The sequence below is a fragment of the Scatophagus argus genome, chromosome 8, assembly GCF_020382885.2.
Source record: "Scatophagus argus isolate fScaArg1 chromosome 8, fScaArg1.pri, whole genome shotgun sequence".
NCBI classification, from domain to species: Eukaryota; Metazoa; Chordata; class Actinopteri; family Scatophagidae; genus Scatophagus; species Scatophagus argus.
This window is the reverse complement of record NC_058500.1, coordinates 9,158,790-9,186,760: the sequence shown is the minus strand read 5'-3', so window position 1 is coordinate 9,186,760 and position 27,971 is coordinate 9,158,790. Positions and strand designations below refer to the sequence as shown.

The 27,971-nt window shown below is 40.0% G+C and overlaps 1 protein-coding gene across 1 annotated transcript in view; it reads right to left on the bottom strand.

Annotated features, from left to right (window-relative positions):
- Positions 1 to 27,035, bottom strand: part of slc12a5b (solute carrier family 12 member 5b) — a 31,565-nt gene extending 4,530 nt beyond the window's left edge. The window contains exons 1-21 of the mRNA XM_046398154.1: positions 26,993 to 27,035; positions 10,507 to 10,610; positions 10,162 to 10,302; positions 7,750 to 7,896; positions 6,536 to 6,590; positions 6,319 to 6,449; positions 5,473 to 5,720; positions 5,178 to 5,389; positions 4,931 to 5,098; positions 4,202 to 4,300; positions 3,996 to 4,053; positions 3,202 to 3,376; positions 2,900 to 3,018; positions 2,650 to 2,748; positions 2,197 to 2,316; positions 1,906 to 2,010; positions 1,628 to 1,796; positions 1,331 to 1,526; positions 591 to 760; positions 330 to 461; positions 38 to 145 (exon numbers count right to left, since the gene is read on the bottom strand). Of these exons, the coding sequence (XP_046254110.1) occupies positions 38 to 145; positions 330 to 461; positions 591 to 760; positions 1,331 to 1,526; positions 1,628 to 1,796; positions 1,906 to 2,010; positions 2,197 to 2,316; positions 2,650 to 2,748; positions 2,900 to 3,018; positions 3,202 to 3,376; positions 3,996 to 4,053; positions 4,202 to 4,300; positions 4,931 to 5,098; positions 5,178 to 5,389; positions 5,473 to 5,720; positions 6,319 to 6,449; positions 6,536 to 6,590; positions 7,750 to 7,896; positions 10,162 to 10,302; positions 10,507 to 10,610; positions 26,993 to 27,035 (2,799 nt within the window). The remainder of the gene's footprint in view (positions 1 to 37; positions 146 to 329; positions 462 to 590; positions 761 to 1,330; positions 1,527 to 1,627; positions 1,797 to 1,905; positions 2,011 to 2,196; positions 2,317 to 2,649; positions 2,749 to 2,899; positions 3,019 to 3,201; positions 3,377 to 3,995; positions 4,054 to 4,201; positions 4,301 to 4,930; positions 5,099 to 5,177; positions 5,390 to 5,472; positions 5,721 to 6,318; positions 6,450 to 6,535; positions 6,591 to 7,749; positions 7,897 to 10,161; positions 10,303 to 10,506; positions 10,611 to 26,992) is intronic.
- Positions 27,036 to 27,971: the final 936 nt, after the last annotated feature.

Sequence of the window (27,971 nt, the reverse complement as noted above, 5' to 3'; positions counted from 1 at the left end):
GAGCTTTTCTCCAGTTAAGTATAGTTTGAACATTTACCTCTCTCTCCATCTCATTCTTGGTCAGATGCATCTGTTTGAGGATCTGTGATCGTTGTTCCATTAAGAGCGTCTTCTCGTAGGCGTAGGCTGAAATGTCACTGTCAAGCTTTGAAGCAGAAAGACATTTTTTCATTCAGTCATGCAAGTACTGTAACAGCAGCCAAATTAGGGAAGAAAGTTTGCTTCTGTGGATTAAAACAAATGGGCCTCTTATCTCAGAACACAAAACAAATTTTCTCCTTGCAGGATTTGTTTGTGAACTCAGATTATATGTCAGACAAGTCTCTCACCATCTCCACCACCTCCACCTCGGCATCGATGCGCAGGTGATAGAGGAAGGTGATGAGGTCTTTCTTCATCTGGATACTATTGTCATCCATTTGAGCTACGGTGAAAATACGCATCTTGCACTTCCTCCACACCTGTGGGACAAAACAGGAACATTTGCAGAAAATTATCAGCGTTAGGTCTCTACACTGTGTATGTAGAAGTTTTCCTCAGACAAAATCGTATTAAACCTTCTCAGATGTGAAGAATATTTCATATTTCACCTTATGCTGTCGCAGCAGGAAGGGCAGAAGCATCAACATGCCTCCATCATGGACAATCCACCATACATCTATGTGGCCCTCAGTGAAGCGCTCTCCGTTGGACGGGTAGCTGGAAATGTTCTTAGGGACCAATAAGGCCAGACTGGCCACAGTTGTCTCTCGAACCACCTCTACAGAAGGACAGAAGTAAACAGATTTTACCTCACATTAATTTTTCATTTTATTCATGCCATTAGACAGAAAGGGGAGGCATTCAGTCACACCAAGCTCACACCAAACTCATCCAATCATGTCTTTATGGACTTTGCTTTGTGCACTGGGGCACAGTCATGCTGGGATAAAAAGGGCCTTCACCCAACTGTAGACACAAAGTTGGAAGCACAGCATTGTCCAAAATGCCTTGGTATGCTGAAGCATTAAGATTTCCCTTCAGTGGAAGTAAAGGGCCCAGCTCAGCCCCTGGAAAACAACCCCATAAAGAGGTTGGTCTGAATACCTTTGTCTATATAGTGTAGTTTCGGCTATTTTACAACAGAAATTTAAGGGGCAGTTTATGTCATTTATATCTCAGCTATTTACTGAACAGACCACTTAAAGTCATACATGCTCAACTGATGATTATTTTCATCCATAATCAAAATCAGGACAATCAGGTGTTGAATGGATGCAGAGAGAAATCATTTAAAACTATAATCCATTTTATAATCGTTTCATTAGTGTATCAGGGACTAACAACTTACCAATGAAGTTCCTAAACTGCTGGTGGCACTCAGGCTGTTTCCAGTTTCGGGGCCAGCTGACCATCACAGTGTTGTGCTTCAGACCTCCCAGTCCTCCGACCTGGATCAGGTGGGACGTCCCATCTCTCAGATTGGACGAGATGACCACTTGAGAGAAGCCCTTCACCTTCTCTGTCTCCATCAGCTTACGCAAAGACTACACATACACAGAGAAGGCTGTCAGAAAAACTAATTGTTTTCATGTGTTTGTAAACACAGTAAAAGCTGTGTGATATTATTAGAGGTTAGCGGATGGACCTGATCAGCCCTCTGGGCCTCAGTATAATTGTCAAGGAAGGTTCCTTGGACTGTGGTGCCGACGATGGTCAGACCCTTCCCTGCTTTCAGCTGATTGGTCAGAGAGAGCAGACGAGGCTGTTCTACGTTCTGCTCAGCATCCACACCCACCAAAACCAGGATCTGAGGCCTGACCAAAAAACAAAAAGCGAAGCACCAAAAGATGGTGTTTTAGATTCACAACAGCTGATATAAGCTTAACTTAACAGAGTCATAAAGCTGAAGATGTAAGGAATGACCTCCAGTTCTTGGTGTGCGGCGGTCCCTCCTCCAGCCTCATGAGAGCGAAGCGTGCAGCGCTGAGAGAAATGCCACGTATCCCATCACCCCACTCCTTCTCAGCTCTGTGTCACAGCACATTGACGGGTTAGCACAAGATGTAGGCATCAATAACACGTATGTTAAATCAAAGCAAACCCAATCCATCATTGTCATTCAGCTAAAACAATAACCAGTGACTGAACGACTGGACAGTGGCTTCTCCAATACAGTCTTTTTCTTCTTTCTACCCTGTCATGATGATCACTTACCCACAGAACTCTATGTATTTGTAGATGCAGGTGGCGATGCCCATGGCGACTATGGCGTAATACCAGGAACAGATGAACATGAGCGACAGGCACAGGCTCATACCCAAGAAAGACAAAGCCCTGCAGGTGACAGGATGCCACATGTTTGGTCTGACTGGAGACGTCCACCAGCTTCACACAGCACACATGACCACAGCTTGTAGATAGAAAGTTTTAAATGGTATTTAATGTGCTGCTGCTAAACTCCTTTTGGGATAGAGAGTTTCAGTTTCTTATGGCAATTCTAGTGCACACGGCACCGGTTAATAATATGAAATTGTGTCCAATGCAAGCATTACAAAGCCTGTGGTGCATAAAATCATAATCATAAAACATAGTACCTTTCAAAACAAAAATCAAAAAAATCCTCTTCACATTAGTTTTTTCTTAACACTGACTGACGCACAAGCTCACCAGTGGTAGAACTTGAAGCGCGGCCTCCAGTTTGGTGTCCTCAGCAAAGTCTGCAGGGCACAGGCAAGATTGACAAACATGTAGCACATCAAGAAGAACCTATAGAAAGAAGTGCAGGAGAAAGGAGGAAGGAATGGAGTAAGAGAAATACACAAACAGGAAAAAAAAGCAGACATAAAGAAGGATCCCAACCACAATAGGCCTGCACAGCAGTCAACATGCAGTACGAGTGATGTCACTGTGCACTTACATGGAGAGGATGGGAGCGACTGAATCCAGGGAGGCAATGATGATACCAATCTCACAAATGCTCGCTGTGAGCAAAAGGGCCCATGTGGGCTCCCCGTTAGCTTTGCCATGCCCAAATACCTGCAGCAGCAAAACAGGATTCAACTAAGTCGCATTTTGTTGTACTTTCTTGGATGGTAACTGCTATACAAACAGAGTATGAGAGTAAAATAATGTAGCAATCCTGCCTTTTTCTGCAGCCTAAAGGTGGAGAAAATACACACGGCTAAACAAAAGTTCCGGTCCAGTTGACACATTACTCACTCTGAGAAACGGGATGATGCCATCTCGAGAGATGGCTTGTAGGAGACGGGGAGCTCCAGTCAGACTCTGCAGCCCAGCTCCGCAAGTGGAAAAGAAGGAGCCAAACACGATGACCCACGGAGACGGCCATGCCAGAGTCCCAATCACCAGGTTACCGCTGACCCCTTCACCGAACCTGTGGAAGGCGGCGAAAACAAAATACTCAAAAGCTGCAATGCATGCACTAGTTCACATTCCAGCATAATCTAAATCTAATAATCTAACTTAATAAAACATCTACTTAATTTTATTAAGCTAATATATGACTGGACATGTGACAGCGACTATGCATGTATTTTTTTTTCTCTCTTCCACAGTTATGCAATTAAGTTCTGGCTGGTCAGTGTCTATTTTTAGCTAATCGAGCTGTTGAGAGAGTTCTTAACATTACGCCTACATGCATGCTATGATCCTGCAGCTAAAGCTGCAGGGCAGTCAGCATCCTCACCAACTGACAATCCACGAGGAAGATAAACAAATTAAAAGATAGCATGGTTCTTTTACTGCAGGGTATAACTAGTTTGTAGGAGTATTATAAATATTACTCGGAAAATAGATTTCATTTTGGCTACTTAACTTGAAGAAATAAGAAACAGGTAAGATTTATAACCTGTTGTTCATATTTATGGCTTTGTAGAGGGTTGGGGTTAGACCTGCAATTACCAAGCCACATGATTTGAATAGGCTTTTTATTGACTTTTAATAATAATATTAACAATAAAGGTTTAATTTCATATCTACATAATAATACTTACTTGTCCCTTAGCACTACTCCTTCAATACAGGCACCGAAGAGCACCACACAAGACATGTCTGGGAAAAAAACTGTTAAGAAATGCATCACTGAAAATGTTACTTTCAGATAATATAGATAGCATGCAAAAAGTTAGGTAAAAGAAACAAATCAGCTCTTTCAAATCCACAGTTTCTGTTTTACTGAATTTGGCCTCGAGAAGGATACACACAGTAGATGTGGTGGTGATGGCTGCAATCGTTCCAATGGGGATCGACTTCTGGGCATCGCGCAAATCTCCAGAACGATTGGAGCCCGCCATGATACCTGTGAGAGCATCGAGATGAAATTATCAGGAGCTATGTGCTTTTACATGGACATGGGGAGGTGTATATATGGATCTGCTATGGATCTGCTTGGACCTGCCAGTTTCTGCATTTGGAAAGGTGAAACAACTGTGGATAATTTAAAACATTAACAGATCATTTTTTAAAACATAACAATAAACCAAGATAAATGAATGCAAACTGGAGCTACACATCCAGTAGACACAGAGTGTCATTACACATCAATTACACACAAGCTTTCATTTGGAGCCATTGGACATTTGCCACTAAACGTGCATCCAGGCGTCACTCTTCTTTCAGCTCTGCTGGTCTCCAGCAACTCATAACTAGTTGCTAAATGCTACACTACGTTCACCAGGTAGTTGTTAACTTTGTCTGCCTGCTGTTTGGTGCTGTGTGGGTAGCATATATTGAATCTGTGGATCTTTTTCATTGAAAATAGTCCCCTGCATTTTGAAACCATGCAGATAAAAGTTAACCAAAAGGGTAAATTTGTGATCCATTGAACCCAAAACAATGAGGCAAAAGAAGCTGAAAAGATGCAGCTTTTGATGAGGACACGCCCTCAACTGAGTGAGAACCTGCTCTTGTCTCTTCATCTGGTGCTAACCTGTGACAGATGGGAAATATATCCCAACAAGCAGAGTGAAGAAGCTGGTGATGTCGGCCAGGACATAACGGTTGGAGCTTGTTGTGGGACTGTCTTTATCCATGACTGCCGAAAGCCCACGCTTCTCAAGAATTGTCCCTTTCTCCAGATAGTTACCAAACAGGTTCTCTAAAAGACAGAGGAGCATTTGAATGAGCATGTGAGGTGGGCTCCTCTTTGTCATTTCCACTGATAAGACATCTCTTACCTGCCAGGATGCCACTAGTCACCCCTGGGATGCCCTGTATCTCTGTGACGTTGTTGTTGGTAAAGTATTCATCACACGTGGCGTTCAGGTACTCAGAATCACAGAAGGATCTCCACAGTTTGGTGGTGACAGTTTCATTGTCTATTTCAATGACCTTTGCACAGATGTCATATCCCTTAGAAATAAGAGTTCGATTTCCCAGGAGGCAGACTCTGGCAAGGATCATCAACAAAGGCATCATCGTCACAAACTCAGATCAACCCTGAAGACTTTGAGCAATGAATGAGTCACTTACGGGAAGACAGGGGGGTCGATGGCCGTTTTGATGACTCCGGCGTAAACAGCCAGTATGGAGAGGATGACACAGGCCAGGAAGACCAGTGCCAGTTTGTTCACATATTTGACCCCCACGAACACCACCACAGCCATGAAGCTCAGCACAATGGTACCGTACACCCGCATGTTGTTGAGGAGAGCTGCCTCCGCCTCAGGCCCCTCCAGGCCCTCGATCTTGAAGATGGCTGCCTGAGGAACGATGTAAATCTGAAAGAATGGAAAGATGGAGGCAGATGAAGTAGACGGAGATGAATTTGGCATCCATGTATGGTGGAGAAAGGTGGGTGAGAAAATACCAATATAAGAACAATTAAACACAGGACACTCTTGCTCCAATGCCGCTTAAATATTATGAATAAAATTAGAAAAATAATTAGAATTGAAATTTTCGATCTATATATATTCTATAAACATGTAAAATTATGAGGGAAAAGGGAGGATATTGGTGATAGAAAAATTACATTTGTGAATACAACATTTGTCTAATAAAATAATCTCATTTTGGGGCCATTGTATTCAAAATACACAACATTAAAAGCTTAAATTCTGTTCAGTCAGTGAACACTGTAATGCAAATTTTAAATCTGATGACTAGATCTTTCTTGCCAAAATGCACCATGGGAGTTAATTTCCCCCCTTAACATGAACACCATCAGACCTTCAACTTTTTGTCAGAGAAGCAGGTATTTTTCAAGCAGCTGATTCAACTGGAAGGCTTTCACATTGACAAAGGCCCACATAGATGAAATATAAGGCTGTGAACAAAACAGTAAATGTGTGTTATTTGAGAATTAAGGCAACTTACCAGCAGAATTTCAATACAGCCAAGAATGTACATGGCACCTGCAAAAGTGGTGCCTAAGTAGAAGCAGATCCCAACAGCTCCACCAAACTCAGGCCCCAGGGAGCGAGAGATCATGTAATATGAACCTCCAGCTGTGGCACAAACACACACAAGAGTCAGCACACTGCTGTGTCACACACAAACACACCATAATACACCCCTTCAGACATCCGTTCACCTGGTACAACCCCATTTGTTGCGATGGCACTCATGGAGATGGCTGTGAGCATCGTCTGAAAAAAAGCAGCACACAACAGAGGAGGGTTACAGGAGTCTGAGAGGCAGCAGGTGGGCACGTCAGATTAAATATTTCTGACAGTGAGCTGAGTCTGACTCATTTGCTGGGCTGCTCATGCAGGGATGAGTGCATCACTGGTGAGGCGCATACTGCTACTTCAGTGATACCTTCAGTCTAGTTAAGTACACTTTTGAGGTAACAGTACGCTAACTGAAACATTCATGCATAAACATCCTGCGGGAGACTTTCTGTCTTAAGGGTCCACCAAAATGCTGAGTGGATAATGACTGAGGCTTGAGGTGGAACTTCAAGAAATGCTCCCAAATGCAGCTCATGTATATGAAGTTCTAAACTACTAAAGAAATTAGACTACCTCAGGTTAAAACAGAATTTCAGCAGGATTTATTTCAAATTGAGGGCTTTCAACAAACAAATCCATTATGGAAGCAGTGAGATATCTTTACTGGGACACACAACAGATGTGCAGAGCTTGTTCTGGTTTGCAGACTCCCCCCACAGGGTCTGTGAGTTTTAAATGATTTTTAAAACTTACCAAGATGACCTGGGTAATACATACAACAGCTGTTGAGGAATTTTGTGATAAGTTACTTAACATTTCTTCATTTCATATTTAGTACAGAAGTATTTAATCTAGTTTTAATTTAAATGCTGCAGATGTCCCAGGATGTTGCGGTGGGTATATTTTATTTTGTTGTAGAAAAATAAATGCATGATTGAGGGAATTTGGTGTTTTTTCTGTGTAAAATTCACAATATCTCATAAATTACATTTTTGAAACCTGGTTGTTGACTGAGCAGTAAAATGACAGCTTCCAGAAGTGGAGAAGTGGTGGGGATGGGGTGTTAGTGCCTTTATTGGCAGATTGCCTTATGTCGAGATTTATTTTCACCTTCAGCATCTGTGCAATACAAATCATAATTATAACAGCCTGCAGTTTAATCACAAACTCCTCTGACTGGGTGTGCGTGTGCTAAGGAATCACTTTTAACTGATAGATCTGCGGATCTATCATGTGGATAGATCTGCGTCAAATTTATCAGGCATATTTTAGTGCAACATCTGTTTTCTCACTGGACTGCAGAGAGCATTCATGTTGCGCAACAAACAGCAAGAACATCTGCAGTTTCACTCACTGTGGAGCAACACATGAAGACAATAATAAAGGAGCCGCAGACACCACCAATCCCGACCATCCAGGTCATCCGCAGGAAGAGGATCACCCCAAAAATGTTCTGGATACATGGCAGGTACACTCCCATCAGAGTGCCCAGCTGTGGAGCCTGAGAAACACAAACACGAAAGGTGATTAGTCAGAGTTTGTGCGTGTGTTGGCGTTCAGTCGAGCTCTGAAATCTGTCAAAAGGTCCGACAAAGTTTTCATTAGAAAGAAAGGAGTTTATTCTTTACAAACACAAAGAGATAATCCTGTGGAGAAGAGGAGGACAGCTTTTTGTTTTCAAATGGATCCATTTCGTCTGTCGTCAGTATCTGTTTGAACCTGAACAGAACTGAAAAATCATTGAAAAGCTTTTTAAATTAGAAAATTATCAAAAAAAAAAAAAAAATCAGCTGGCTGAAAATATTTTTTTTATAAATAGGCATAATAAATATCTACACACATCTATTCATAAATTCAGTTTTATAAAGCTATAAACCTTAAAAGCAAAAACTAATTTATACACTAATCATAGCTGAGTTTTAAATATATATAAATGAATATTAATATCCCTTTTCACCCACTAATGTTTTAAGTACTGAGTATGGTTGAAGAGAATAAAAAATTCAGAATAATACATTTTAAATGCTCTCAATGATGACAGTATAAAGAATACCGCCGCTTAAAAATGCTAACAGATTTTAAAATTGTCCTGCAAATATGATCAAATAACGATGGAGCATTTATTCTCACTATGCATATCTTGCTCAAATAATACACGGCGTAATTTTGCAATTTTGTAGTTTATACCAATTGCACCATCATCGTGAGCAGGGATGTAAACCTGAAATGGACAAGTGATTCAAAATTGCAAATGGTTTTCAAAAAGAGAAAAGAGCTGTCAACAAAGAGACAAGGTTTCACTGAGAATAATTCAGACATCAGAATCCATGAGTTTATCGCAGCCAGTCACTTGCTGAGGACAGCGGTGTACTGTGAACTACCTGGAGCTCTGCACTGCAGTTCAGCTCATGATTGTATTTTACTGCAGTTGTAAAATTAGAAGATAACAGCATGACACACACCTGAGAATGTCCTAAAAGGCAGCATTTATAATCCAGCTTTAATCTCCTGTCCTACGGGCCTCTACAGATAGCTCAGTCACCATTCTGCATAAGATCAGATGTGTCATTTGGTACTTTATTATCATTTAAAAGCTATATCAATATTATTTCCAAATAATTTGTTTACCTTTAATAGCAGCTTCATTTTATTTTATATAACATTACATTCTTTTAAACATGTTTGAAGGCATTTTATTTGGGGGGGGGGATTAGGCCTTGCGATTGACTGGCGTCCAGTCCAGGGTGAACCCCGCCTCTCGCCTGTAGTCAGCTGGGATAGGCTCCCCCGTGACCCTGACGGATAAGCGGTATAGAAAATGGATGGATGGATGGATGGATTGAGATTAATTAGAATTAGGTGCTTTTGACCTGTGTTAGTCTATTTAAGGTCCTCTAGACAACCAAAGTTAACAAGATGACAAGATGAGAGAAAGCCGAGTCCAGAGAGGATTCGGGTTATTGTGTGACTAACCCTGTTTTATGCTTCACTGAGCAAAAGGATAACTGAGTCGGCATAAACCCTGATGAGAGCCAATGTGATAAGCCAGCCAAAAGCAATAAAAGAGAAGTACAGGCAGCTGTGAAAACACAACTAAATAAATCTACATCAAAAGGTTTAAAAATCAACAGCTGCTTAATATTTGCTCACTTCCCCAGACTGTACCTTGAAATCAGAAAATACAGACTGAAATCCATCATCAATTACATAACATCTCTTTAGTAAGCATCCTGTGAAAACTCTGTGTAATAAGGTTGCTTTGTCAAAAATACATATTAAGGGTATTTAGGTGGCTCACCCTGATAATAATCTGGAATCCATCTAATACTTTCATTGTTGGTTTGCCTGGCTGATACGCTCCAAAATCGCTTTGAGTGTGGTGCTGATGGAGTCTGACATTGTAAAGCACAGCAGAAGTGGAGGAAATGGAATCAAAACCGATGACAGAGACAATGCATCCGAATTTGATACACACTATTTTATCATTTCCTCTCAACACTTAATGTAAATGTCAACAACAGTGCAAAGTGTGCACTTCATACTGCTTATTCTGTCAGTAGATTGTACTGCTTTGGAATACACAGATCAATTTCCTGTTTCCACGTAAGCTTTCTCCCTGTGAGACTTTTTTCAAATACAGCATTAAATTAATCTCAAAACCCTCTTTCATAAAAACCAGGCTCAGGGAGCAGAAAAAATGCAAAAAATGCATTCTGGTTCAAACTGTTGCGGGGTATGGATAGACAGACCACAAGTAGTAATCTACCTTGACGGGTTTTTTAGACGGACGTGCCCCCTCCTCGTTATTCTCGGCCTCTTCGTGCTCTTTGCTGCCTGTCGGCAGGTTGGAGTAGTTGGCTAGACTGCTGAGGAGGGAGGAGACCATTGGACTTGTATCCATCTCCTCCTGCAACACACACACAGAAGCATGTAAACATATTAGACATGAGGATCAACTGGTAATATGAGACTGCATCAACTCAGAGGCTCCAATTTAAAATCTGTTCTTTTCTCACAGTCACATCTTGACCATACAACAGTGGAGAAGAGGAAAGATTTCTACTTTTATGTGTATGTATCTTTTATGCTGGGTGTTGAAATCTGACCCCACCTCAAACAGAGCCATATTCTTTCCGTCATACTGCTGGCTCTTCTCGGCATCACCTGCTGCACTGCTGTTGATGAATGGACTGCTCTCTTTGGGGTTCCCATCTCCTGAAACACAGAAACACCAACCAGCACATTTAGAGCAGATTCTTTGTCACTCATACAGCTGCAGACATGATGGAGGCAGATTTTGAATTAGTCGTGAATTTTGAATTAGCGGTGGTTAAGAATGGACGGCAAAGTATTTTTGGACTACACAAACACGCTGCATCATTTTGCCCACTCAGCTCTTCGTTTGAGTGCTCATCTTGTTTGTATTTAGTTGGTGTTCAGTTATTGTGCTGCCTGTCACATACGCACACTCTCAGTGTAAATGTGTCACTGTAACAGCAGAGACGGGCCTAACCTGCCTCGAGTCCTGGTAGAGACTTTTCACGGCTCATGCAATGCACATTAAGAAATCAAAGTCGCTTGTATCATCCACACTGGTCAGAATCAAATGCATCAACCAAGCTGTTCGCAGGGTGAACACTAACCCTAACACTCCAACATTGCTAAATGAAGAGCAACATTACATGATTCAGCAAGATGCAGTTTTACTGAAACTGAAAATCTTGTAAATGTTTTGGAGATCAACATCAGGTAGCAAAACTTCACTTGTTAAGGTTTTTTTGTATTGGTTTTACAAGGAAAAAAGCAAAAGAGTTCCTGCTTTAGGTTTAGGAAAAACAGGACGGAACTCAGTAAAATTCAAATGAGATTCAGCTTGAATGAGACATAAACAAAAACAAGATTTTCCTCCAGGAAATATCATGTAGTGCTGTTCACAACATTTAAACACATTAAAGGCATCTTGGTGGTTTTATTTGAAAAAAACAGAACAAAACTATTTTTTTCTGTAGTCATTGTTTTTTTTTCCTCCCTTGGGACGGCACAACGGCCTATAAACACATTATCACCTTACAAAGTTGGTATGATGAATGCGTTAACATACAGTTATCCATTTACACATCCAGTGTATACAGAGCGAAATCACCATTAGCTTGAAGTCAAGTGTTAGGAAACAGGATGAATCCAAGCCCAATGTTCACTCTTGCTCTATATTTGTTCTCTTTAGCTATTAAATGCCCCACTGTGTTCACCAACCAGTCGCTAACTGTGAGTGTCTGCTGGACAGGTTGCTCACCTTATCAGAGCTTTTTCACAGAAAACAGCTGCCTACATCTGGAAATGAAGCTCATGTGAGTGAATCAAAATAGTGAAGCGAATGCGGGTCAGAAAACCAAAACAGTGAGCTGAAAGATGCTGGAACTCTGTGCTGAGCTGAAGGGAACAGAACTGAGGGAAACTGGGGGATAAGCCTCTGTCGGTTTATCAATACATATAGCCTGCATCTCCTGGTTGGTCAACTCAGTGCAAACAAGTCATCTCTTTCAAGTCCCTGAGCTGCAGCAGCATTACACACTAATCTTTAAAGCAAAGAGGAGAGTCAAATGGCAGCCAAACTGCTCTCACGCGGCACATAATCCCTTGAATGACTGCGCTCCAAAAGATGCATCGCCTGTGAAATTGGATTAGAAAGCATTTCAGTTGTATGTTGTGTTTTGCATTGGCATGACAGATCAAGCTTTCTATCAATACCTGAACACAACATTTTCCAAACACCTGAACACTATTGGACATTTTTCTCTGGACTTCTTCAATAGTGATGTGAAAAGACCTTGAAATGAAATGAAACAATCTGTTTGTCAGCTGTTGTGATGAGGCCAGTCGAACATTTTGTGACAGCCGGTCTTCTATTTCCACTCTTAGCTGTAAGCCTAGTTTAGATTATATTGAAGCCGACCACCTGAGCATTCTGTAATCCACCCCGATTTTTAAATCTGCATTTAAAGCTCATTTCAGCTCTTGGCTTAGACTGAAATCAGCTTTCTAAAAATTGCGATTTGACCATGTTTTACTGAATGCCTTTGTGTGTGTGTTGAGGGTGGGATGTGATTTGCAGAAAGGTGACGGGAGAATAATTGTTAAAGGAATTATGTGAAAAGCAGACACAATCTCCAACCATGACTGCTAAACATTTTCATGTTTATCACACAATGAACCTGCATGTCAACGTCGGTGAATAAGCAGTGATGAGTTCTTGCAGTGACATTACCCGTGTGATGGGAGTGTTGTGTAATAAACCTCCTTCATTACACTCCAGAACACTCATACAATAATAAGTGCTGCGCACCTCGTGTCATTTGTGCAGCATTTAGAAATGTGTTACTTTGTAATAAAGCCTTGCAGCAACATGTAGATGTGTGAACCTGACTACCAGTTTGATCAAATTCGTATTTCTGTAAGAACAAAATGTTTTCAGACAGGTTGATCCAATTCCGGACCTTTTCTATGGAACTTACTGGATCATCGCTTAACAATCATTAGCGACAGGAATTCATGACAAATCCTGCATTCATTCCTGGATTTATAATTTCTCAAGCATTATAACATTATCAAAAAGTGTTACCAATGAGTCAGCCTTTCACCACTTTGAGATTGCTTTAAACCAGAAGTCTTTGACTTATTAGATTGCTGCAGCTGTTAATGTTTTAACCATGCTGCAAGATTTGTCTTTATTCAGCTGTAAAAGCTTCCAATACCTGGAAATATCCATAAAACTGACGTTTAAAGTGAAGTGAAGTGAAAGTGAAGTTGAAGAAGCTCATTAAAGCACCGGGGAACTAACAGCAGGGTGTCTGAGGTGGCAGCTTACTGTGGACCTGTGAATATGAGAAGGAACAAACAGAGCTGTGCAGACTTTCTCTTTAATGTGTGGGTCAGGTCAGGACGAGCCGCCCCATCTGACTCACATTCATCATGTCCACAGCAAATTATTGCCTGAGGATGAGCTCTTTTGTCTGTGTGCATGCACTAAAAAATAAGGTGCTTCAGTGTGGCCATAGAGAGGGAAAAAAATAATCTAGGACACATTTTACTACACCGAGTGCTGCTGAAAATGTCATTGTGTGCACACGATTTGTTCCCATGTTTTGATTGATTTGTTTCCAGGTTGCGCTTAATTCCTTCAGCGGCTCACCCTGCAGACACCTGTCCCGTCCTGCCTGCTCTGCTTAGCAAAGAGACACTTCGGCAGCCCATAGCAGCTCAGGAGGAGGAGGAGGAGTAGGAGGAGGAGTGAGAAGTGCATCAGCAGCAGATCAGGCAGGAAGGACTGACAGCTGGGGAAAGTACAGCTCACAGTCTGTTTTATCAACACCGCAGCTTGCTACTTGCTTTACAAACTAACCACACAATCAGATAGCACAGCCTATTTGCTTGACTCAAAGTGTCAACTCATAGTCCTTCAGAATAGTTCAATGCTCTGATGAACAAGTCTGGTTTACGGTTTACGGTGCTGGCTAAACACCTATCTCATGCCCATGGCTTAATCAAAATATTGGAATGAATTACATCTTGCACACATGCAACAGCATTTTGAGCACTCACTGTATGTATTTTTTTTCTCTTTAGCCTTTGTGTTAGACTGCTTTAGTTATATAACAGTTTTTTTTTTCCTGATTAGCTTGTAGGGGTGCACATTTGAGCAAAACAATAACAACAACAAATAGCAATTGAGGTACTTTGATATAGGGTAGCCGTAATAAAGATGCTGTTGAAAAAATGCAAATTGTCAAAGGAACAGGATAAAAAAAAAAAGGCTGTACTTACGACAGCAGCAGTGCTTTCTGCTTAAGTGGAAACAAAAGCAGGATGAGAATGATCTTTAACTTTGCAGGTATTTGATTAGCAACCAAAGTATGGGCTGATTCTGATGCTGAAGCTGGAACTATAGAAAAGTCAAGGGATCACCAAACAATTTATCAATATTTAGCGTGAAGTCAATAATGTCTGCATAGTGCTAGAGGGAGATAATCAAAGTCAGTAGGAAAACTCTGGAAACCATAAATGTCTGTACAGAGTCTCATGGCAGTTCTTCCAAAGCTGTGGATAAATAATAAATGATAAAAATGAAAAACTGCATGTGTTTTGAAAAGGAACTCCATCAATTTCACACATCAAAATTAAAATTTAAAGGTACTTGGGAGAGTACTATTGAATATGTGAAAGCATTTTATTTTTGTGGTTCCAGAGGGAGCCACAAAGATGTGAGATTTAATAAATTTCCTCCAATTATGTCACTTGAGTCTAGACTTGAAAGCTACATGCTGTAAAAAAAGCATTAGATGTCAGACCAAACTATTGAATAAAAATAAAAAAAAGATGACATCTTTGGATCTGCAGCATCAATATGAATACTTTTGACTTTTAAAAGTGTCCATGTTGAGTCAAACAACGCACGAGGAGTGCAATCAATAGAGTGCTCCTCTAAATTGCTAAACTTAACTCCATACTTAAGATAAAGGGATCTCAGAGATCTCTGAGAAAACTTTAATTTTTGCCTCAGAGACATGATGCTAATGCTCTAACCCTTAAGATTAACATACATTATGTGTATGCTGCTTGAAGAGAAAAGGCACATATACAAGTACAAACTACAAACTTCATGTATCACAGAAAAATAAGTTATCATTACAAAGTGTTAACCATGAATTCATTAACTGGAGCTCAACTCTGTTGCTTTATTAACATATGGCATTTCTGGAGTGGGACCTTGCAGAGTCCATGTGGTTATGTTTGAGGAAGAGCTCTGTGCAAAGTTAGTCATCTGTGCAAAACACCCACATCAAATAGCTGTACTGAATATATCCTGAAAACAAAACATGTGCAGATAAGTTTGTGAGATGCTCAAATGTTCAGCGGCTTTGAATTGTTTGCCACTAATGGATAATCCTTCTGTCTATATCCCTGCTCTAGCCTCAGGACAGACAGCACTGATCTATTGATAAGAAGTGATCAGCTCAGAATGATGACATCATTGCAGAATTACAAGATCTGTGCTTTCACATTGAAGCGGCAGCAGCAAGCAGAGCTGTGACTGCGACTTGACCTCAGCATGCAGATGAAAGGCAGCGGGTTGTGTAGATTTGTACCCTTGATGTGACATGGCTATTACAAAATGGACAGTTTATACCGGCTTTTAAAAGCTTAATAGGACACAGGCTCAAGGGGATTATCTAACAGCTGCTGGAGGCCACAGAGGAAGGCAGAAATTAACTTCTGCATGTGAGAGAACTGCACCAATCAGCTGCACAGCAACTTCACAATTACATCAACCACACACACATACCTCATTAATTTTCACCTCGCCTGCTGTAACTGGGGAATTAAAGCTAATTCCATGAAGTCATTTGTTTAATTTAAATCTATCTCCTCACTGACACACTCTCTCACTGTCGTCTGTCTCTCAGGCACAATCCAGTGAGCAGGGGTGTGATGCTTGAACAGGAATGAGGGCAAAATACTGAGTCAAACAATGATGTTGCATTTGCTGCTGCAGGAGCAGCAGACTGAAATATCTCAAGACCCTTTTGATGGGTTGCAATTCTTCTTACTGCTAACCAAATTTAATCAGCATAAATTTGCTGTTAATGTTAGCCAGTTAAAATACATTTGTAGGCTACCCAAAAGAAAGACATGACAGCAATATGCTATAACTTGCGAACAAACAATATACATAGCTTGTGTTTAAAGTTCACCTGGAAGAAAACACTAATGTTTCTAGTCCTGTATAGAATATGGGGTAGTGCTGAACTTTTGCCTCTTGTGGTTGAAATGAGTATTACAAGAGTAATGATCCTAACAAAAACATTTTTGTTTGTTTTCACGGAATCATTCACATTGAATCATCAGGTAATCATTACAATAACAGTGAATCTGTGAATCCATCAGAATGACCTCTTTCTTAACTCTGAACCAGCCATTGCTAAATATCTGTCATTACCATTCACCTGTTTCAGTACACTCTGAGTGGTACATTACTGAGTAGTAGTCTGTCCCAGTCTGTGCTCTTTTAACTCTTTTTTAAAGATTAATCACTTTTCAAGTCCTTCCTAATTCTTTGCTTAATTAGTATTTAATTGTTAGATATTTTATCAGGAGTTATCTAATAACCAAAGGGTAACTAGCAGTTCTTTTCTCATTCATTCCTCATTTGTTGCCAGGCAACTACTTAATATTTAGTATGCTTTACTCAACTGTTACCAAAAAGTCACGAACACAGATGAGAAAACACTTTAGAGCAGATTTAAGGCCAGCAGAATTTGTTTGTCTTATTTTGTGTTGGGTTTTAGTTCAATTTTTTGGGGGATTTTCAGACATTTACAAAACATTTCAGAACCAAATCTCATTTAGCAGCACTTTATTCAAAACAAGCGTATTAGAGCTTATTTGTATTTTTGTGTAGAAATTGTTGTGCACTTGCGTTGTTTTTTTAGTAAAGCTGCTGTGTGTAGTAATTATGTATTGTTAACTCTCATCGGTTCTTTCTGCTACCTTATTTGTTTTAAGTCCTGATGCTGGTGTGGTGGCTATAAAAAACTTAATCAGTAGCAATGCTTCACCAGTCCCAAAACAAAATAAAATTGGCACATGAACTTGAGTGCCTCCATCAGCTTGTCAACAGCTCTTGAAAACGACAAAAGAAAAAAAGTCTACAAAAGAAAAAGGTGGTGAAAAATTGAAAATTAGAACCAGATTCAACATTTCCAGATGTAAAAACAGCAAAACAGTGTTGTTTCCTCTGACATCAGTTTACACTTTATGCTTTTCCAAAACATATTCGCCAAAGAGAATAACATTCGGTTGCTGATGAAAACTGGCAAGCTTTACTCAGCGGCTAATAAGACCACCTAGTTCCTGTGTTTGTTCAGATGTGTGCCTGTAGAGACCTACAGTACATGTACTTCATATACAGATAATGCATAAATATAGGGGGTTATACTGCAAAAGATTTGCATACAAACATTTTATTTCTAACAAAATATTTTTACACTCGTGTAATCTGATTACTCCATCTGCTCAATGCACTGCTATTTTACTCACATAGTGAAAAAGCGAGACTTTTGCAGTTTACACCAAGAAACAGTTTTATAAAAAATTAAAAAAAATAAATAAACAAGATAAAACATGTCGATTAGCAAGCTTGAGAGGTGCTGTTAGGTAGATTTTGTTACCTTCAGACAGAGCTAGGCTAACTGCTGCATCCCAGTGTTTATGTTAAGCTATGTTGGCTGGCTGCTAGAGTTGGTTTCGGATTTAGATATGAGAATGGCATTGATCTTCTTGTCTAACTCCTGACATATAAATGCATTTCTTAATATGTCACCCTTTCCATTTAAAATTTAACCTGAGGTGAAGACTCAAGTCCTGAATGAGTGGAAGAGCATGCAGTTTTATCAAACTGACAAACATTCCTCACATTTAAATGAAAATATTGTTTTCCAAAGCAGCTTTGCAGTGTACTGCATGGCCCCAGTTAGTGGTAGTGAAGGCAGATTGTTGGTACACGAATTCACCATCACCATCCTGCCATTTTAACACCAAACACTTAATGGTGGTATTAGTCATGCCAGTGGCTGCTGAATAAAAAAAACACAATTTAGAGCTTTTTGAACAAACAACCAAAGCTGATTTCCTGGTGAGGACAGTCTTTAAAAGAGAACATTCCAGCACAAACGGAAAGGGGTGTTTTGGTTTAAGTTACAATGCCAGAACGCGACATTTTGTTGATGGGAAAAAGTACCAGTCCAAATGCTTCCCAGGCCTCAGGAATTTTGTAAGAGCAATCCACTTGTGAAACGAGGAAAAAATGGATGCTTTATTTGCTGGATATCAGTCCACTTTTTAATCTGTCGAGTAACGATATTCTCTGCTGCAGAAAAAAGGAGAAAAACAAAGACTGAACCAACAAAGTCTTTATAATGACTCATCTGTACACACAGCTGCAGTTTATTCTCTGTTTTTCTGTTATTCTGTTTTCCTCGTCATGGGAACTTCAAATGATTCATTCGTATCTAGCAGCACTCCAGGTTGCATGAAGGTCACGAAGGGTGATTTTATCACACGACACAGAGGAAAGAGATGCTCACCATTCACTGATTCACTTTCCCTCACCTCATTGTCTCGTCATTTGGTTTTCTGTGATTTTCTTCGCTTGTAAAGCGTTTCAAAGATTGAAAACACACACATTTGTATGTATGAAACATTTGTATGAACAAATGCAGATTAAGACAGAATCATTAGTGATGGTGCGTACGTCAAGGTTAAGGTTTCTGGACATGCATGTAAAGCATGTGATGGAGTGGAAAAATGACAAAGATGTCAACTGATGGATGCAGAGAAGAGAAGGCAGAAAGGCTTGTATTTTTTTTTGTTTTACAAAGTTCTGTACTGAAGCCTATATGTGACCAGTGTACCTTCCCATTCATTTTGTCCTCATTGTCCAAATTATTCAGACCATCAGCCAGCAGTCAATTAATGCTGAATTGTTTAGGGTTAATGTGATTTTCTGACTTCCCCACACAGGTCTCAGCCTCTCACCCACTGGTTCCAACTGCAGTAAATCTTTGAAAACAAATAAATATATGACGAACACATACTTCAATTTAGAAAACTGCCAAATTATTTCCTAAAACAATTGCCACTGAAATAGGGGAAATCTGTGTATCTGTCCGGGACTACTTTCAACCACAGATTTGGTGCACAAGCAGTAAAAATATTTCTGGCAGCTTGTGTGTAGGATTGTGTAAACTCCTGTGCTCACTGTATGTTCACAATAAAGAAGGAACATGTCAGCCAGTCCAGTGCTATGGCTCATTAGGTGAACCCAGAGATGTGACTGGACCGCCGGCCGTGAGCTGTGGGAGGGAACGTGATGAGCAAGAAAGGATCAGACCACGCTGTGTTCAATAATCTCCAAGACAACAGGGTAGGAGAGTACTGAAGACCAACTACGTAACAATTTTGCGCATATGTTTTCATGTATCCTTCTGCACAAGCTAAAACAATGTTTTTGTTTTAAGCCTCTTATCACTTGAAGTTTTCCATAAGCACCGGCTGTTGGCCAGATGGCTGGGCATTAAAATATTTACAGAAGACAACTTTCTAAGTGTTTCAAGTCATGTCATCGTGTCCTCTGTTTGTGGAAGAAACACTGAATTTTAATATGAAACTTGAAACTGTTGACATTAACACTTGCCTGTAAACTCTGTGATCAGGCAGGTGAAAAGCCTAATGCGGTTGGGGTATAAGAAAATAAATCTTGTGTCTAAAGTAAGATTATCTATGTCAGTCAATCAGCTGCACATGCAGTGCAGCATAAACAATGTGGTATAAAATCATCAGTGATGTACTAATATTAGATTTGGAGACATGCATGGCAGTACTGGATTGTATGCCTGTACATTCAGCTACCTGTCACCTATTAGGGTCTCATAACACCCCTCTCATGTTTTTTCCTTCGAGCTACACTGACTTCATGCACAGTCTCTTAATCCAATTGACGGAAATGTGTCATAGCAATGGAGAACTTAAATTACTGAGACACTGACTTACCTGTGTTATTTACTTTCAACCAAAAATACCAAAAGAAAGTACCAAAATAAAGGTCAATACAGCATGCTGTCTCTACAGTGCAGTGATGTTACATCATCTACAGAAGTTTACTGGCTGAGGTTCGCCCAAAAAGAAGACATCATAGTAAATGTAACGTAGGCGGGTTTATGCTTAAAACAGACCACATGCATACATTAAGCACATTGAACTGGATCAATCAATGCAAATGTGCACAAGATGTCAAGACCTTCTTAATTCAACTTCTGACCAACGACATTCTGACCATCTGACTCTGTGTGGATTAAATTCAGTGTCTGACACATTCAGTGTCTGCCTCATTTAGTGTTCAGTAACCAAAGAGCAAGCACAAGGATTACTGACAATCACTGACATGACTTATCTTCCTCTTCCTCATCGTTCAAAACCCCCTTTTGGTAATACACTTCCGTCACACACTGAAGGTAAAAAATGAGCTTCATAAGTCAAAGTGTATCAGTATTGCTGGATATCACAGACAAATGGCCGCTGCTGAGCCAGTATATTTAACATTTATTAAACATCAGTGAAATTACAAGGAAGCAGCATCATTAAAATCCTGTATATGGCATTAAAAAAGCAGCTTTATATAATGCAGCCCTCCTTTGCAATGAGATAATGCCTCGTGCACAATTACATGACCGCTCAATACAGCTCATCTAAGCTTGTAATAACTACTGTTGTTTCCCAGATTAAATTCCTGTTTATTACAGTAAAATCATAACAATATAACCTTTATGGAAATTTAAATAGACATTCATACAAAATAGCAAAAGCATAACAAAATTCATCCTAAAATGTCCTTAGTGTTGTACCAAATGGAAATACAAGCATATTATGTAAAAATATGTGCAAATATGTAGCAAAGGGTGATATTTTGAAATAAATTTAATTAAATTTAGCCTACAACTATGGCCCTGGAAAAGACAATGAATCGTCTGCATAAAGAGGAGAAGAAGGTGGTTTTGGAGGGTGGTGGTTTTAGTGGTGAATCATTCATCAAACTATATGAATTTGTCAGGTGACCCTTCTCTCTCAGTGAAATTACAATGGTGGACACTCTGCATTAACCTATAGGCAATCAGACAAATTGACTCAGATTCAAACACCACCGGATGAGCTAGCACCATCTGGCAATCAGATTAAGTCCATCTCGGCTGGCCGACGTTGTGTTATGGAGAGCAGGAAGTGCATACATATCAGATGAACAAAGAATAGTTTGACATTTTGGGAGATACTCTTTCACATGCACATTAACCCTAATCTTGCCGAGAGTTAGATGAGTAGATTGATATGACCAAATTGGTAGTGCTAAATACGAAGCTGCAGCTGGAAAAAAAAGTTAAATTAGCTTAGCACAAAGACTAGAGACGGGGGGAAATAGTTAGCCTGGCTACTCCAATTCTTACTGATTACTGATTAACATGTTTTGTTTGCTTAATTTACAAAACCAAAGTGTAAAAAAACAATAACAAAAAAGGAAAGAAAAAAATCTTTCTGTCACACAAAATGGTCTTCCTTTGCAGGTGAGTCAAGAACTTGGTATCTATGGTTGTGAGTTTCATCCCTGGCTTTTGTAGAATAAACAGGGCCACATTCAGCACTGATAAAGCGTAGCAAAACATTTATTTAAATGGAAAAGCTGATGATTTGAATACCCTGACGTGTATTGGAAGTGAACTGAACTGAATCCTCCAGTGCTGACACAGTGCTGCAGAGATAGGTCTGGATATGTGAGTCTACTAATTGGGCAACACTTCTGACACACCTACCAAACAACAGGAAAAAATATGTGGATATGTCGTTCAGCTTGGAAACCACAGCAAAATGGTACATACTATTTTCAGGATCAGTGTGCGATAGTTCATGACTCATTCCTTTGCATCGAATGTGTTGGCAAATGGAAACATCTTAAACATGCAGGACAGGATTGAAAAACACTCAGGCATTGTGCTGTGTGGATTAGAGACACATGATTTCAAGGTTTGATGATTATTCTGGTCTCTACAATTTTGCTGATGGTCCCTTCTGTATTTCTCATTTGTCTTCCTCTTAGTTTTTTCATCCTCCTCCTCATTTTGCCATGCTACCTTATAATAATGAATTGCATTTACCACCAGTCAATTTGGAGGTTCCGATACATTAAGTGCTACATTTATTTTACAGCAGAACTTTACTCCCCCACCCCAAGCTGTAATGACATTCGCACTTGCCCCGATGAACAATATAGAGCTAATCAGATCACAGAACTGATGAAGTTGAAATCAGTCAGGCTACAAGCTGTTAAAGCTAATTTAGCCACGTCATCAGACCCAGAAGAGAACCAAAGAACAACCCTGAATCTGCACTGAGACAGAGGTGGACTTATTATATATTGGAGTCATGTAACTCCAGATGACAAGGGGCCACTACATTCCTTGTCTAGAGTGAAAACAGTCTAAGTAATACCAGATGTTCTTCTTCTGGCTTTCCTGTGGTTAACTTATAAAACCACCAATCACAGTGTGTTACCATGATCACACCAGTAAACAAACATGAGACAGGAGTCTGTGAAAATTGTTTTAAGTTGCATTCCTGTCTGAATGATGTGCCACACAAATGTGCCTATGCGTAAGGACATGTGCAGACTTTTTGTATAATTGCTATGTTTTTTTTCTGTTTGAATCCAAACAGAAATTTTCAATTTCCTCTTGTTGTTTCATTGCTATAGTGTCCTGGGGTGGTTTCCCACTTTTCCAAGGGTCCAACATTCCAACACCCCAATAATCCAAGAAATGGACTGAAAACCCCACTGTGATGGTCTCTTACCTCTATAACAAAGGCCCACTTCTCTTTTGTGGTTCTGTCCCATTGTTTTGAAAACACACGCTCTCGCTGGATTTTTTTGCTCACAATATATTGATGTATTGAAATGTGCAGGAAAATAAAGTGAGGTAACAATAATAAACTTGTGGTTAAAGTTGTGAAAATGGATGCAAGTCAGGGACAGCCACTAGCATAAACATTCTATGTGGTTGTTCAGAGTCATAGCCACTAGAGGGGGCCACGTGTTCAGTGTGACTGTTAGTGTTGCTACACTGAGTACGCGGTTAAATTGGTCCACTCACTTTAAGAAGTCAGTGAGAGTTAACATTTTTTGATGTTTGTGATGTTTTGATTGTTATTTTAACAAACCAAATAATTTTTAAATTTTGCTTGCTAGCTAACAAGAGTAGGATTTCAAGTATCATTTATATTTCTGAAAGCTAGCCTTACTTACTTACTCACTTGCTATCATCTGCAGCATTAAACTTGTGTTTTTAATTAGCATTTTAGTGCATCACATATTACATGTCCAAATTTCCCCAAATAGTTTGAGACTAACAATTTGCATTCTAGCTATGTTAAATTATATTTATGTATATTATGTTGTGTTATTAAAATCCTAGGATGCACTCTGGTCTTCATTTGGCATTAAAAACTACTTGGCTGGGTTTCAGAAAAGATTATAAGTGCATTAGTTATATCTGCTAAGTATGCTGATACAAGTGTGTGTTTTCGAAACAACAGGACTTTCAGAGCAAAATGCATTTGTTTTCAGCAGCTGTCGGACAAATTGATTTTCTATTCACATTTTTTAAACGTTTGGGGTTTCTCAATAATGGGTCATTGGAACAATGGTATGGCACCATCCCCATACTGACACAGTCCTGAACACAACCATGTGTGAAATAGATTTTGCACAACTTCACATTATTGTGTGGGCCATGTTTGTTCCCTTGGTCCTGTTGTTCAACATCAACTCAGCGACTGGCACATTCCTCTCGGATTTTTGACTGTTTGCAACAAATACGGCCAAAAGCATGTTCCTCTCATGTTGTGAAGGTGTTTCAAGTTTAAGTTGAACACTTACTGAGCACTTTGAAACACTGGAATACATGATATTAAACACTCATATCTAATTAAACCATTATTACAAAGGAAGAACATTTTTTTAAAAAAATTTTTCAGTTTGGATCTATTTTTTGCATATATAATTTCTATAGTTCTAGTATGATAATAAAACCCTCACCTCTGACCCAGCCTTACCCACATGCGGTTCCATTACATGCTTTTATAAAAATGCTGCCAAAGATTTGACATTGACATGACCTGTTTTTTATCTCCTGCACTTGCTGCCCCAGATAAAAGCAAGCTGTGTTAAGGTGCTACAGGAGCTCCATTGTAAAACCTGTGATTCTAGAGTGCTGTGAACATTCAGTTGCTACTGTATTTCCAAGATTTTACCATATGTTTGACAAATGGTAACCGTTTGACAGCCCAATGGTGTGCCCAGGATTTATCACTCCAGGGTGGCTAAAGATTAGATGATTTGCTCAAGGACACTACGACAACTGGCTTCTGTTTGTCAGAGGGGTATTAAACTATATGGTCATTTTTTATATTTCCCTGTAGATTGAAGTTGTGTTGACATGGATTGTATTAGGTTAAACTTTGTTTCTTGTATTTTGACAGCATCCACATACATGTACGTTCCTGTAGTATTTCCACTGTTTACCACTTCATGTTTTTTTTTCACTACATTTCAGTTGGTTGTATTGGATTTTGTGCGCCACTAGATTTGTTTGACACCTAAAAGTTACTAGTTACTTTTCAGATTTGCAGTGTTCAACAGCATATAAGGTATTTATGATTGCCTTCATTTTGAAAACACAAAAATCCTAATTACCTGCTCCGCTAATATATAAATATGTGATACATTTAACATTCAGAATAGTTCCATTGTGTGTGTCTTTCAAAGACACATTATTTCTAATACTCTACATGTAGTGAATTTAAATGTTGATTTTACTTGTAATAGAATATATTTATAATTTTACGTTTGTAAAAAATTGCATTACTTCGTCCACCATTGTGCAGTCGAATGCAACAGCTGCCTTAACAAGAAAGTTAACAAAACTGACTCAACCAAAATTGAAGCCTTACACAGGTTAGAAAAATTGCAGGATATTTGTATTGAACTACATTGCACAATAGAGCTATACCGAACAAACTGTCTACTGTGAGTATAATCTGTTTACATGAGCCCTCAAAGAAAAAATCTGTATGCCATATTTGGAGAAGGATATTATAATTCGATGAGGTAGCTCCCACACATACAATAGGCTACTCATCAGTCCTTAAAGCCTTCCCTGTATTTTGCACAAAATGCAATGTGATAATTAATTCTTAAACGATGGTCCACAATGTTATGGACAGTGTTACTGGTAATGTTAAAAAGTTTTATGAATCACAAGACGGGACTTAAGAGAGCATAGGCACATCAATATGCAACTGAACGGGAGAGTAATTTGCCAGAAAAGTCAATAGTTTTTCATGGAAAGCAATGAACCAGGATTGAACCATCCCTAACAAATTCCTCTTTCCACCCTGCAGTCACTCTTGTTCAGCTTATTGATCCAAACTCATCCATTTTTACTGCTGGTGGACAGCATCCAAAAGCATCCAGGAATCTCATATATCCATTATCTTGTCTGCTCTGTTGAAAAAGGCAGGGATACATGGTATTTATAACCAGGTGTCATCCCATCTTGGTAATTAACATGTTCTTGTGCAGTATTCTATGTTCTTATTGTGATCACACTCCGCTTGCGCCACAGATGCCACCTCATTTTACACGCCTGTGGTGTAGTGGTGTAGCTTAAATTATGACCTTTAAAAATCAAAAAGTCATTGTCTTTCTGTTATGCAGTCTAATGCACAGAACAAGCTGAAATTCATGGCATACAGTGTCTGCCTCATGCAGCTTCATTTCACTTACTCTGTAAATTGATTTTAAAAGATTAGAGGAGGGCAATTGCAAAATGAATTTCCACCCAACGTGGGCCTAAAGTGTCCCTTTATATAGCAAGTTTTTCAGGAATCAGCCAGGTGATTTTATCCAGAGCAGAACAGAATAAAATCCTTCAGTGGAGAGTTTTTTCTATTGCAAACACACATTTGCTGCACACGTGTGGATTCTGACAATCTGGATCCTGTTCTGTGATGTGCAAGGGAGAAAATATACTTAAGCCAAAGTCATACAACAAGCCAAAACCAGAAAAACAGTCAAGATGTCAAGATCTCTGGAACACCTCTGTCTCTGTCTCCGTCTCTGTCTCTGTCTCTGTCTCTCTCTCTCTCTCTCACACACACACACAAAACAACTGACAACTTTGAATATGGAAAGCCATCCAAGACATACTCATTAACCACACACATGCACCATGAGCAAAGGGAATATTGGCCCTCAAGATGTTCTTGTTGAGGAGAGACATGGATGAGTTTGAGAGTGAAAAGCTGGTTTCCTCAGACACCCTGCAGGGGCTGCACTCAGTCCACTAGAAACCTTTTATGCAGAATGCTGAAAGTGCTTGATATGGACGTACGAATCTATAAGCACAGCATGAAACTCTGGCTAACCACATGTGAAACTCATCTAGTGCTGCCAAATTCCTCCATCCACTGACCAAAATAGCTCATTTTAAAGAAACAGCAGTGAACCAGCAGAAAAGAAGAAAAAGTGAAAGAGAGAGCAGATGGAGGTTGACATATGCAGTCTAGAGGGTGCATGCTTGAGAGATAAGTGAAGGTGCTACAGAGCAGGCAGATCCTTGACTGGAGCACATCCACTTGTTGTTTCCATTCTTGTGTAGAATGTTAATAGACTGCAGACTCTTTCAACGAGAACTAAAAGAGTTTGGAGGCTTTCTCTGTTCATCCCTGTCCTTCTCATCTCTTCACACGCAAAAATCAGATGCAAGGGACTAACACTTATCTGCAACTGTGAACTGACAATCTCATGTCCCTAACCTGCCTCGAACTCACATGTGTGCGCTCACACATACGTAAACTGACGCAGCCACGTCCACACACTCCACCCCACACACACACACACACTCCTCTCTCATCGCTCTGTGGCAGGTTTCGTCACTCACCCTGGCTGTTGGGTCCCCCCTCTCCCTCCTCACAGTCTGTCATGTTGTTCAGCATCCTCTCTCCTCCTCAGGCTGTGCGCACTGGGCACGACACTTGATGCTGTTGCTTAGAAAACAAGCTCTGGGTGGGCTGGTGCCAACGACAAGGTGCACTTCACTTCTGTGTGTCACTGCCTCCTTCTACCTGCCTCTGTTAGATTGGTAAAGAAACAAACAGTAAAAGAACAGTCTTTTTTATCCTCCCTTTTACTTGTCTTGTCTGTTGCCTGATTCCCTGTGTCTCTCTGCAGGAGGAGGATGGAGAGACTGAGAGAGGCTGCAGGGGAGAGCTGATGATGGTGCTCAGTGTCACTCACATGCACGCTCTCAGTCTCCGTGCACCACTTGCCCCCCAGACAGTTTAAGCCCGATGACTACATTCATCATGTATTCAGAGGGTATTATCCCTCCCTACTTCCCTCCCTCCCTCTTTCTATTCCTCACGCACGTTCATCATCATCCATCTCATCATGAAAGCAGGATGGATGGAGTGGGATTGAAAGACAGAGGGGATGCACGTCAAATGACAAAATACTGTCTTTGATGTTCGTTTCAGATGGAAGACAAGATTCCATTTCATTACTGTGTATTCATCCCTCTTTTATTATTTTTTCTCCAATACCGCTTCTCTCTTTTATAGTTTCCTGCATGGTCTTGGCCCATTATCTGTAGAAGGGCTGCAGGCTGCACTTGTATAACTCTGTGAAATTACAATGCAAGCCTCTCACCGTTACCACACACACACACTGGTTGAACTGCCCTGGTGTCAGCATTATTTGGTCTCCTGGATAAGAGGGTCAGAGAGATTGTTTTCTGAATTTTAGCTTATAGGGTTGCTTTTTATTCTGAATCTATGTCCAAATGAGAAAACCTAAAAGGAAAAACAGGCACTTGACTGCTTTGAATGGGTTTATAAGCAGTTATGGGAAACATAGTAGTA